Here is a 13443-nt window from a genome sequence, read left to right on the forward strand (position 1 = left end):
GGGCTGTATGTATTTTGTTCTGAATATAACTACAGACATCTTTGAAGGACATTTGGAATAGTGTGGAAGACACTGACAGATACGGAAATGAGCTTTGATCAAAGAGGAAGGCCTGGAGCAGCTGGGAGAGATGGGAGTCAAGGCCTTCTGCTTGCAGGAAAGTCCAAATCTGCAACCTTTCCTCACTTCAGGGAAAAAGCATGTCTCAGTTTTTACTGTTCATTCCCACCTGACCCCCATTTACACAGAGGAAGCAAGCAGTTTGAATTCCATTTTCTTGCAAACAAAACAAAACAAAACAACAACAAAACAAAGCGAGTCAAAATTTGCATAAAGCCGCTGAATTTAAAGAGACCAAGAAACCAAAGAAGCCACCGCAACATAGAATTTGCAAATCTCAATCAGCCTTCTCCTTTACACAGCATACCCTACATGACTCCATGCCAACACGCCATCCTCAGCTCTAGGATCCGGGATTCTAAAATGTAAGCCTAAAATATATTGGTCCAACTGAGCAATCACATGAAAAGAAGACACTGTTTCTTCCCCCAAAATTAAAATGTTTCCTTCCTGTATGATTCTCAAAAATTCAACTAAAAATTTCGAATAGTTTCAGCCCATCTTGTTAACAATGATAGCACTGTAATTTTAAACATAGATGCTGTGTTCCATAGTCTTTAAAATGCCCAAATCAGGCCTGAAGCCCTGCTGAACTAGAGAATCTACTGATTCTCTTTCCTCTAAAAAACAACCCCTTCTCTACATAACAACACTGCAACGGGCAAAGCTTCACCTTGCGACTGAAATGCTGTCTGTGCCCAGGCACCTGCTGAGAGCTCCTGAGCCTCTGGCTAAGGTACCTCTACAGTTTGCATTTGGCTGTAGTGATGTCCAGCCTGCCGCTTAAGGTAGGTGCACACATTGAGAGGAGAATACACGTCCGTGCCACAGTGGGAAAAAGTGCAGTTTTTCTGATTGTTTGAAGTTTATACAGCAACTGATTTTCAAGTAAATTCCTGAGCTTCACTACTGGGTTCGCAGTGAGGAAACTCAGGATTTGTCATGAATAGAATGTAGTAAAAAACAGAAAAGGATCTTTGGGGTACTAACATAGAAGGATTTAATGAACTGCCAAATTTATGTTTTAAATTGCTTCTTACTGAGTTCTAAAAGAATATTGTGATGGAGATATCCACAAAGTCGAGGTTATGCATGAGGCTGAATTAGAACCTGCCTCATATTGAAAGTGGACACCGTCTTCTTTATAAACATGAAGACGATCATTCAGGTTGGAGATACATATATATACGATCTACTTACATACATATAGTATACATATATATGTAAAGATAGCCAAATACATTGACATATGCAAACATGTGCCCACATATTTCATAAAAGAAAACTCAGCTCAAACTATCATATTGGATAGTTTTTGAGTGTTTTATAATAAACTAATATTTGAGAAAAGCGCCGTTTAACTGTTTCCACAACGGAATGGAATCAGTGAGGGGGGAATGAATATCCTAAAGAAATTGCTATTGATCTTAGCTGAGGCCACACCATGCCTTGCATAGCAAATGGTTTCCATTACCTTACTATCTTAAGATAATTAATGTGTAGTCACTGCCCTTATCTTACGTTATTGGTCATTCGGTTACTGTTCAATTTCTATCAGGGGTGTTTTCTATGAGGGCAGTTTCATCAATAACTGTCACCTGATGATAATTTTATAAATCATGATGCCACCTACCCAATCCAATTTATAAAATATGTGCTTTATCTCGGATTGACTAATTGTTACATAAACCCTTGCCACTCAACATAGATTGTGGTTCATTTATAACAGCACAGGCTTACCCTAATATTTTCTATCACGTGATGTGTCTGTGCTTTAACCCTGTCTTCCCAGGAATGCATTTCCCACTGAAATATCCTACTGTTCATCTGCTCTAATAATATGACGTTGAGCTGCTTTATGTATTTCTCAGACAAATATTTTATTTGCTTGTCAGAAACGTAATCACAAAATATCCTTCTGGAATCAACTCTAAGAATGTGCAGTAGAGACATAATTCAGTGTGAGTCATACTTTAACTGGAGACTACCACCAACATCCTTTACCCTAGCTCATGTTTTCATGAGGCAACTTACGTTAGGTAGAAATATTACCTTTACCATAGTATGGCTTTTTGACATGGCTGTCACTGGATTTAGGCTTTCTGTCCTCCCCGGGAAGTTGTCTCGGAGACTGGTCCTCGTATGACCTCATATTGTCCCTCCTCCCGGCTTCCATGGCCATCTTCTCCCTCATGGCCTTTGCTCTTTCCGTTTCTAAAGCAATGGCTTTCTCCAGCAGGGTCAGGTTCCCCTTGGTCATGTCGAACACCTCTTCAGACCTGTCCGAATTCACGGAGGTGGTATCGTCGTCCCGCTCGTGACACCCGTCCTCCTTCGCACAGCTGGCAAACACTCTCGACCGAGGGCTCAACTGCTCCTCCAGCCGCATGAGGTTCAGCATGTCCGAGTAGTTTCTGTCCGGCGTCCTTCCTGGGAAGTCCTCTTCTGGCCGGACGTGCTGACGGATGTTCACGTTCTGCTGCGGGTTCCTCTCCTGCGGGTTGGTCTCGCTGAGCTTCCTGGCCAGGTCGAAGCACTGATTCCTCAGACACTCCAGACTGCTCAGACACACCTCCTCATCGCTCTCCTCCACCATCTTTTCCATGAGTCCATTGTTCATGGGCTTCCCCAACATGACGTAATTCATATTTCTGCTATCTTGCTGCGACATGCTGTCTGCATAACTTCTGTCATTCATGTTATCTGAGAGCACAACACCGTGTCCTTGGGCTAATAATTTAAGGGAGTCCACTGTTTCTCTCACAACGTCACTGTCTAAGTCTAAACTCAACTCACTTTTCCGACCCAGGTTTTCGTTTTTGTCACTATCGTCTTCCAGACTATTGGAGGTATTGCTGTTCATTTCGGATTCAGTCCTGGCCCGGTAGGCTGCGTCCTCGGCGATTTTGCCGAGGTTTAACAACGACTTGGCCACCAGTTCATCGTAATTGTCATATTCGTCATTATTGTTATCATCTTTTTCTGTGTCTTGCATTATTCGAGTATTGTGACAATTCATTTGATGGTCTTCTGCAAAGAAAATAAAAAAGACAAAAAAGAAAAGAAAAGGAAAAAGTGGCTAGAACTGGAAGCTTAGTTGCAACAGCATGGATAGCACGTTACCTGCAAGTCAAACCGTCTATCATCTCATAGAACCGTAAGTCCCATTTGCGGCTGGGTTGAAAAAGTTGACATAAAGGAAACGGATGTTGCTAAAAAGCAGAAGGCCATTTAAAATACTTGTTGTGAATTATTAATTTCTTTAATGGATCTTAAGATAAACCAGTCAGTGTGGCAAACATGATTTTAAAATATTAATTCTGTATTTTTCATACATTTTAAGAATGACTTATTTTCTCCATTGGCTTGCTTTATCTACAGCCTCGCCAGATGTGTATTAACTGTGCTCCTCACATTACTAGGCTTTCTAAGAGTTCATGAACTTTACTTGTTGCCAATTCTGAAGCAGATGTTTGCAGCAATTGCTTTTAAATGGTCTATTTTCACAGTGGCGTGTAGGCAACACAGAGGACAGCCTCAGGTTCCTGAGAAGTCAGGCAGGGGTGCCGGCTGCATTGGGAGCTCAGAATCATAAGCACACGTTGGGGCTGAATTAAGAGTTCTTTTGAATCCAATACCTTCCAGACAATTTATCATGATACACAGTGAAGCAATAGAAATTCCATAGTAAAAGTTTAGAAAGTAAACCTGATTCCTCTGACTGTGTCTCCACAGGTTTGAAAGTGAGAGAGAGAGAAAGCGTGCAGCAGCCAAAGGCCTGTAAAAGGCGGGGTTGAGGTGAGTTGGTACAACCACTGCACAGTGTTTGACCACACAGGCAGAGCTGGCACATTCCTCCATCTCACAACCTCAGGAAAAGCTTGGTGAGCGGGTATAATGTGTGAGTAAGTGTCATGCTTCATCTCAAAAAAGTATTTGGAAAAACTCTTTAAAAAAGACCATGTTAAAAATTACATAAAACCCTTATGTTTTATCTCAAACGTATTCTGTTTCACACTCAAAGAGTATCTGGGATTTGCCCCTCTAATCACCATGCTAGGTCACTGCTCCTATGTACATTGCAAAATATGAGTAATAATCAAAGGGTTCCTAAATGCATCTGTACCCTTAGATTAGATGTGGTTAACCGCATGCCATTTTCCCATCTGTTCTTCGGTTTTGTGATAAAACATCCAGAGTAAGAAGAATGCCTAAAGTTTATAATGATTTAAAGAAATGAAGTATATTGACCTCTGCAAAATACCAGTTCACTAAAAGCTGAGATGGGGGGCTCTGGTGCTTTCTCTACGGGTTTTATGCAGAAAAGGCTTTTGTTAGTGAAAAAAGACTTGGAGTTCAATATGTGAATAACAGAAAACAGTATCTTTGTTATCCCTGCTGAAGGAACAAATATTTAAGATCTGACACACCTTTCTAAACTTCAGCAAATCAAATTTACCTTTTATTAGACATAGAGAATCACTAATTGTGTGAAACAAATATTGCCCTTCTTCTGGATAATTCCTATAAGTCATCTTCTTTATTATAAGGATAAAAGTATTCCCCAAGAGCAGCAAAAAGAGAGAAAATCGAACTAGTGAAAGTAATCAGAAACACTGTGGGAGTATTAATCTCCAACGTACCCCTTGCTATAGCCTAGTGTTTAAGCTTTTAGGACTTGAAGTCGATCCTGTTTTAATGAATATTTGGAAATATAAAGTCATATTCTCCTCTCAATTTATGCACTTTGTTATATTCATGGGCTGTGATTAGAGACGTTTCCCCAGAATAACAAGCTGAGTTACCCTGCACAATAGCTACGTTTTAACAGCCAGAATCACTGTGTCTATGAAGACCCAGCCATGAGAGGAAAGCTAAGCTATGATTTGAAAACAAAAAAGCACAGGCCACATGTTGGAGCATTTTGAAAGTTGAGTCAAAGAAGATACCACAGTCAAGCAAGACACTATTTTCATGATGATCTCCTACGTTTCCTTTATGGAACTCATTGTGTGGTCTTGAAGAATTTGGAAAAGAAGCAAGACCTTGAAAGTGGTGAACAAGAAAAGAAACAGCCTGTCTAATCCTCTTTGCTGCTTCTAAAGCCACAGAAAGCCTACAGGTGGAACGGGTCCTGGTTCGCATCTTATGAACTTCCTCACCTTCCTACAAATGTGTTATGTACAAGACTGGTCATTCTCCACATTCCAAATCTCAGGATTAGCGTCAATTTGTTTCCCTCGACATTCTCCCTTCAGCAGCACATAGTTAAGAAGCACATCTCACCTTTTTGATAATCAGACACTTATCTGTTTCTCCACTCAATTCATAAGTTACCTTCCCCCAACAAAATTAAAACAAATATGGACAAGCCTCTTCACGCAGGGTCTTAGCCGTGCTGATGTGTGAAGCTGAGAGCAGCCGAGGAGAAAGTCCCTGAACTGTCTGGAGGCCAGCAGAATGCAGACCACCTCCAATGCATCTCCAGCTTTATACTCTAATCACAAAGCACACTGAGGGCACGGTCCGTCCTCATACCAGACTGATACGGAGTTAGAAGTTCTACAGCCTGGTGCTCATCATGACTTGTGTGATGCTGAGGACCCAAGTCTCCAGGCCTTAATCTGCTCAGTGGGGATCGCAAAACTTCCTGGCCCTTCGTCAGATCTCCTACAACAACCATGCCACAGGATATGCCTCCTAAAGACCGCAGTTTGCTCTCTTACCATTGGCCCCAGAGCCGACTCCTGGGGAGAGCAGCCCGTTGGTAGAAGAAATCTGGAAAAGGCAGTGGAAAGTGTATTGGCATCTGAGCACAGAGACTGTCGTGTGCTTCCCCCCTTCTTCACCCCTTCTTCATCCTCCTGCTCAGTGTCATCTGAGCCTCTCCCAACAGCAGCAAATGTGGGGATGGCGGGTGAAGATGGCATGGGCAGCCTCAAAGCCTGGCAGGTGAATGGAACTTCTCAAGCTACCGGTCTTTAACTCTTTTAAAACATATGTGAAATGAAGTCAACTCCTAATTATGTGGGCTCGTGGAGGGGAACAGCCAGTCAATCATCAACAGGCAAGCTCTGAATCCCTGCTGGGCATCAGCCTCATCTGGAATTCAAAGTCGTTCACAATGAGCTTTTGGGATTCCCTCCCTGGTTGTGCACACTCCCTTTCAGGTATGCTTTTCTGAGGCTAATAATGAAATTAGTCACATGATGGGATGGGCTATGGGAACTAGATCAGAATTTTCTGTGCCAATCTGGGGTTGAAAACATGATGCAAATAATCCACAAAATGAACATTCCAACCTCAAAAATCAGGAGGCCATTTTACTAGGTTTTTTTTTTTTTTTTTTTTGAGATGGAGTCTCACTCTGTCATGCAGGCTAGAGTGCAGTGGTGTGATCTGAACTCACTGCCACCTTTGCCTCCCGGGTTCAAGCAATTCTCATGCTTCAGCCTGCTGAGTAGCTGAGATTACAGGTGCACACCACCATGTAGAGAGAAGGTTTCGCCATGTTGGCCAGGCTGGTCTTGAACTTCTGACCTCAAGCGATCCTCCCGCCTCGGCCTTCCAAAGTGCTGTGATTATAGGCAGGAGCCACTGCTACCGGCCTCCATTTTACTAGTTTCTATGTAGTGACTATCGCTCTACCAAATAGGGAGAATGTATGTGTGATAAAAGAGCCCTTTATCAGGAAATTATTTTAAAGGACAAGTTTATGTTCTAAGTAAAAGCACGTATTTAGATGGAGATTTAAAGAGAAGAGCAAAGCATTCTCAGCTCCCTTTTTTGTGGTTTTCTATTTTAAATCTGTCATTCAGCAAAGCCGCACAGCAACGGACTCTGAGCAGGAGCCTCCCATCAGCGAGGGCCAGCCCGGGGCTGCCCACACAGAGTTACCGCACTGGTTTGGAAATCAGAGAAGAGCTGGCCCAACTCTTCCAGGTGAAAAAGCTGAGCCCAGAAAACAGAAGCCATTTAGTGGCTGATCTCATGGGCCCGTCTACCTTCCTATCAGCCAATTATTCTACAAACCCAACTTGTGTTGTGTTACACGTGAGACCTCAACTCCCCTGGGAGCGAGCTGTATGAAACGTTTTAGGGCTGAATTTTCTCTCTTTTGAGTCAGGTTGTTATAAACAATTTATGCTCCATAGTTACAATTAGAAAATGAAAACATCTTCGTAAACAAAAGAAATGTGGTTGCTGCGGACCATGTATCCTCCACGGTCCTCACTAAGGTCTGGTAGAGTTAGAACTCTGGATTATAACTTTATATACACGCCTTGGCTTCTTAGTGGTCTGTCCCTAAGATACACAACTTTTGATTCCTTCAGCATCTAGTCCTGATTGAACTACTGTTCTTTCTGGTCACTGACACAGGCCCCAGGCAAGCAAACGTACAATGGAATAGAAAACACAGAAGAAGCTGCAGGTGGGGACTGTACTCCAAAGCGAAAATCACCCTAGACTTCCCCGGGTCGGAGGAGACCTGGTCTGCAGTGAGTTTCAAATAATGAAGGACCATTACTTTCCATGGCATTACAGAGGTGGTGTTTTGTTACATAAATAAATCAATATCAAAATATTATCTTGACTTGTAAATACTGAACTATGACAATGTATTCATTCTAATGAAAAGATGATGGTGTTTTAATAGAAATCGCAATGATAAGGGAAAAAAGCCACATAAACCATCTATATATTTCTGTTTGTTTGAGACAGGGTCTGGGTCTGTTGCCCAGGCTGGAGTGCAGTGGCACAATCACAGCTCACTGCAGCCTCATTCCCCCTGGCTCAAGTGGCCCTCCTGCCTCAGCTTTTGAGTAGCTGGGACTACAGTCATGCCTCACCATGCCTGGCTAAATTTTGTATTTTTTGTAGAGACAGAGTTTCACTGTGTTGCCCAGGCTGGTCTCAAAGCGATCTGCCTGCCTGGGCCTCCCAAAGTGCTAGAATTACAGGTGTGAGCCACTGCACCTGGCCATAAATGTTTCATATGCCACATCCTTCGGTGCAGAGGACATGAAGTTAGTGAGTATAGAATAGTCTGACTCACCTGAGTCTGGTTCCCTTGACGACCCCATGAGAGAGGCACTGGGGCACCCACTTCTCCCTCTGAAGGTGACAATACAGAACCACAGAGGCTGACAGTTTACGCCATCGCTCACTGTGAAACGGCAGAGCTGGAGCCACTGAGTTCTGGGTGCAGCACAGCCCTGAACGTTCTACAACGCTGCCTCCACTTCCAAAGCAAGCACTGCACAGTTCTCGCCCCACGGCCTCCCAGGAGGCATGTTCTACATCAGCCAGACATGCAGCGCTTCAACCGCAGTGGGGAACGCGGCTCCCTTCTGTCTCGCCATTCAGAATGTTTTTGTTCCTATTTTTGCATTTATCTCCTGACTTTTTTTCTCCTTGCAATACTCCGCATTGATTTATGGACTGAAGGCTTGGCTGTGTCACCAGCCACTCAGAGCTGTGCTGGAACTGCCAGCTTAGTGAACCTGCCAGTCACCAGGGTCCTGATTAGTGGAGTTTGGGTCCATTCTGATGTGGAAAAGAAATTAGAAAATTAGGACAATCCGGGACTCCGGACTGATATTCAAGAAGGCGCTGGGTTTGCCACTCCAGGTGCCTGGGAAGCCCGAGGGATCTGCTTGGGTAGGAGGGCGGGAGACAGTTGAGAGCCAGGATAAGGATGTGGAGGGAGGGAACTGGGGGTGCAGGACAGGCTCAGACCCCCTGACTCTTGTGTGGGCAGGGGCCCGTGTTTACTGGAGCCCACTTACTGCCCTGGCCAGGACCAGGCGGAGCAGCATGAGTTCATTTTCTTCTCGCTTCAGATGCCCCAGGCACACGTTGAGACACTGCAGCTGAGACACTGTGGTCTCTTTCCTTTCATGAGACGGGAGAAGTCACCTTCCAAGCCCGGGTGGCCTTCAGGCAGGTACCACTCCTAGGTGCGGTGCCAACCTCAGAGTCCCTCAGCTGCCCGCCACGCAGGACGTGGCCTGGCTCCGGGAACAGCTATTCTCACTGCCAACACGAGATCCCTGCACCCTCCTGTCTCCCTCACCCTCTACTGCCAGTGACAGAGCCCTGCAGTTCCACTCAGGTGAAAGGGGGACCTGGAGGGTGACGTGGCACTGACAGTGGGATGCACGTGTCTTCCCCGCCAGGCCACACCATCCCTGGCTCTGCTCTAGACGTCACCATCATGCTTTCCTACTACATCTAACTCAGGAGTGCTGCTGTGTGTCTTATTTCCAGTAGCGTGGGACATTTTCAGAATGGTCTGTCTGTATGCACAGTTCAAACAGTGATTTCTGAGTTAACAGAGGTTAAAATTCTCCCAGCAGAGGCTTGCTCTCACTACTCTTATTCATCTTGAGTACAGATTAACACAGACATTTTTTTCCAGTGCCGGCCATTGCTGTTTTCCTTGAATTTTAGTACTAGATAGAATTATAGAGATCGTGCATTCAAAATTTAATATGTGAAGAAACTTAGGTCCAGGGAGTCGAAATCACCTGCTTGCCATTCACATGCCCTCCACAGAATTGCCACCTTGGTTTTCCTGCATGTCGAGCCTTTCCTCTACCTTTCAAATCCGGTACATATTCAGAGGGTCACAAAGCAGTGTCATCTCAAAGATAATTTTCTGAGACATAGGAAGATCCGTGTTTAGCAGGCATTCATCTGCTTCAGGTGGGAAAGACAGATCTCAGCCTCAGGTCCTGAACGCTCCCTCAGCTGGAGAGACAAGGAGGCCCGCCCGAAAGCAGCTCCACTCAAGAAGAACCCTTCCTCAGACCCCTAATTTGAGTAAGCGCTCAGGAGGGACACAGAGCAGCAGCTGGGGATGGAACGGAGGGACTGAGTTTTGCACTAAGTGCTACATGACACGTTCCAGATCTCTTCCTAAATACCTGTCACCTGATTGGAGAGCCTACTTCTGGGCGCCCCGATTCTTTCACTGAACTGCTGGAGTGGCCTGTCCTCTCGGAGCAGAGCAGCACACCTGCCTCTCAAGGCACCCCGTGGTCCCTGTGGGGCCCTCTCTTCTCTGATAACTCATTTGCCTCTTTTGCTCAATAGATGCAGACACAATCTGATTCTACCTTGATCTCCTTTTTTCTTTCTCTTCTAAACCACAGGGTGTTTTCCTACCATAACCATCTCCCTGCAATCACAAAGCTTCAAGTGCTGGTGACGTACCCACATCAGATCCTCCGTGATGGCAATACGCCTCACCCACGTCCTGCGGGCAGAAGCGTCGGGGCTGCTGGGCACAGGGGGGGCTCAGCGCCGGGCTGCTGGGAGCTGTTGAGTATAGGTGAGGAGGTATCTGAATTTTGCTTTCAGATACTGATAAAATACTCAAAGTTGCTCTTAAGAGTTGTTTAAAATGAATGCTGTCTGGAATATGATTTCCCTATTGCTTATAAAAATATTTAGGATTGATCGGCATGTTTTTAAACTTTTAGGCTCGAGGGTCCGTGTGCAGGTTTGTTTTATAGGTAAACTCGTGTTGCAGGGGTTTGCTGTACACATTAGTTTTCACCCAGGTCACAAGTACAATTCCCCAGGATTTCTTTTTTAAACAAGGAAAAGTAGAAATACTACATCTTAGTCACCATCTTCCTGCACCGCATACACTCACTAGAGTGGCCGGAGGACCTGTGGTTTATGTGCTGCACTTCGCCACTGTTTTTTCTCACTTTTGGAGATTGTGCAGGTCCATGGTCCTGTCTGCACATACCCCGCATGTGGGAAATGGCGTGTCATGGCCTCGGGTCCTGCTGAGACAGCGTCTCACCACTCACCCCTTAGAGAGGAGAAGGGCGGGGCCGGCCTGGGGGGAATCTTGCCTCCCAGCTTGGGCCTTCCCTCTGCTCCTCATCTGCCGTGGCAGACGAAGAAGCAGACACACCTGGAGAGGTTGGTACCAGTGCCCAGTGCCTGGCGGGATGCCTCGCACGTACTTCGAATACCTCACAGAGCCGCGCGGGCACTTCCTCCACCCTCAGCGACGCCCACGTCTGCTGGGCCTTGCAGGGTCTGTGCTGTGGCTTCTTTGTTCTCTTCGGTGCTAATTACTGGGGAGCTGGTTTTGGTGCATTATATGCAAATTACCCAAAATACACTCCCAGCCATTTTGCATGTGTTGTTCTCTCTATGGTTATTTCTGGGCCTCCGTCTCGTTACCATAAATGTCTGCGCGTCGAGCAGCTCGACCTACTTATCCACCAATGGAAAGGATTCTCTGGACTGAGGTTTGTTTCCCTGTGCCTTTGCATCGGCTGCTGTCTTTTGCTTTCTGTCTCTGTACATCAGTCTACTCTCTGCAGCACGGGCAATGCCTTCCTCAACTCCAGGAAAGGAGCGTGTATCACCTCACTCCTGTCCACGCCCTCATTGCAGGGCTCAGGGACCCCAGGAAGGCGCCTGTCTGCCCTTCACGCATACGTGAGGATGCCCCACTAAGTCACGTATTTCTAAAGTCATCTTGGTTCCTGTCACTGCCCGAAAGCCTTCTTGACGACTGAAAGGAAGCATGCAGGCCAGACACTGCCCACACTCCCACAGCCATTGACGGGGTAAGGTGATAGCAGCTCTAGAGAGGCACTGACTCAGATTTTGGAAGATCCCACATAGCTGATTAAGCTACAACAACACATCTCTTAGAAGAATGATCCTACGCAGGAAACTGAGGCATGGAGGAAAATGTCTACTTAAGATAGGAGGCATTTATGAAATTTCATGAGCCATGTGTTTACCTGGGTGAGATATTGAGGTGCTTAGATACTCTCACCAAACTGAAAACGGCAAAATCTTTGGAGAGGACGATGTAGCACAACCCTTTTATCAGATCCAAGAGAAATGTAATTATCACAATTTTGCACAAGCAAGTTCTGCTGGGCATGGCAGTGGGGGGAGAAGGAGGGAACTAACAGAATAATAGCTATTCATTTAGCAGCTGTTTATTGTCACACTTAGAGATGAACAATGAACCAAAGAGACAGCATCCTTGTAGTCATGGCTGTTCCACTGCAGTTGGTGAAAGAGATTAAAATAGAGAGTAAATAAATACTATGATGTCAGATAGTGACGTATGTTCCACGAAAAATGCAGCAAAATCAAAAGACAATGGACAGTACGTGGGATGGGGGGTCCGGCAAGTCCTCATTGAGAAGGTGCCACTTGAGCAGAGATCTGAAGAGGTGGGAAAGTGAGCTGTGCCAGGGAGGGTGTTCTAGGGGAGGAGAGAGAGGGTGCCAAGGCCCAGGGTTGTGTGCCTGAAGCTCCAGGAACAGTGGAGCCACGTGCTGGCAGAGTGTGCTGGAGGGGCAGGTGGAGGGAGGACTGTGAGGTCGGGGTTGGGATACACCAACATGGCATCAAGACACCACCCTGAATGCCTTCTGCTGAAGCCAGGGAAGCCCGGACCAACCACAAGCACAGTCTAAAGGAGAACAAAAGCATCAGCAGGCGGAAGCCACGCCAGCCGTGTCAGTGTGCCGGGGACACTCCCTGGAGACCCACGGAGGACCTCTGAGCGACACGCTCTTCACGCCTCACACTGCTCTCATCATCTTGTGGATGAAGGGATGGATCTGAGGAGGAGTTCAAGGTCATGTGGCTACGACATACACCTAGGAATCCAAATCATGTTGGTCCGATGGACAAGGCAGCTTCCACAAGCCCCCACTGGGCTGACAGGGCCCTTTCGCAGAGAACCCAGGTGAGAGTTCAGAGAGCCGCGGAAAGTACCCCCGGGTTCCCAGGTGATAGAGAAGACCTGGTCCCTGGGCATCCCTGTTTCCACTCGGAGGAAGTTCAGCCAGCACAGATTCCAGCCCCAAAGTGGAAGAAAGACCACGTAGGCTGAAGAAAACATAACTTGGGCCAGAAAAAAATGCTGAGGGGTGAGGATGCCTTGGCTTTAAGTTGTTAATGTTGCTTCACTTTGAACATTGAACAAAACTTATTTTCTGAATTCTTCCGAAGAATGACATGTATTTTCTATAAACTGCCCACCAGCAGGGCAGCACGCATGTGGGACCATGCTTTCATGTTCTTGCGTGCTACAGTGATTTCAATGTTGTCCTTTCTATGAGCTAAAAGGTGAATGCATGAAGTCTCATTTATTTATAAAACTTTGAGGGTCTTTTTATTTGATGACATTTTAGGTATCTGGCTTACATAAATTAAGAGATTAAATAATAAGATAGTCTATTCTTCTACCCACAGAATGAGCTGTTTGGAGTCAACAGCTACTCAGATAGAGATAGACTGAAACATTCAAACCAATTACACCAC

At 45.7% G+C, this 13443-nt stretch overlaps 1 protein-coding gene across 10 annotated transcripts in view; it reads right to left on the reverse strand.

The window, feature by feature from the left end:
- The window catches only part of MYT1L (myelin transcription factor 1 like), a 526890-nt gene that overhangs the window by 128302 nt on the left and 385145 nt on the right, over nucleotides 1-13443 (reverse strand). For 6 of the 10 annotated variants that reach the window (XM_025354739.1, XM_025354742.1, XM_025354745.1 and 3 more), the window contains exon 10: nucleotides 2179-3150. In XM_025354739.1, the coding sequence (XP_025210524.1) occupies nucleotides 2179-3150 (972 nt within the window). Of the gene's footprint in view, nucleotides 1-2172; nucleotides 3151-13443 lie in introns of all 10 variants that reach the window. The other 4 variants (XM_025354744.1, XM_025354736.1, XM_025354737.1 and 1 more) reach the window with 1 other exon arrangement.

The sequence above is a fragment of the Theropithecus gelada genome, chromosome 13, assembly GCF_003255815.1.
Source record: "Theropithecus gelada isolate Dixy chromosome 13, Tgel_1.0, whole genome shotgun sequence".
NCBI classification, from domain to species: Eukaryota; Metazoa; Chordata; class Mammalia; order Primates; family Cercopithecidae; genus Theropithecus; species Theropithecus gelada.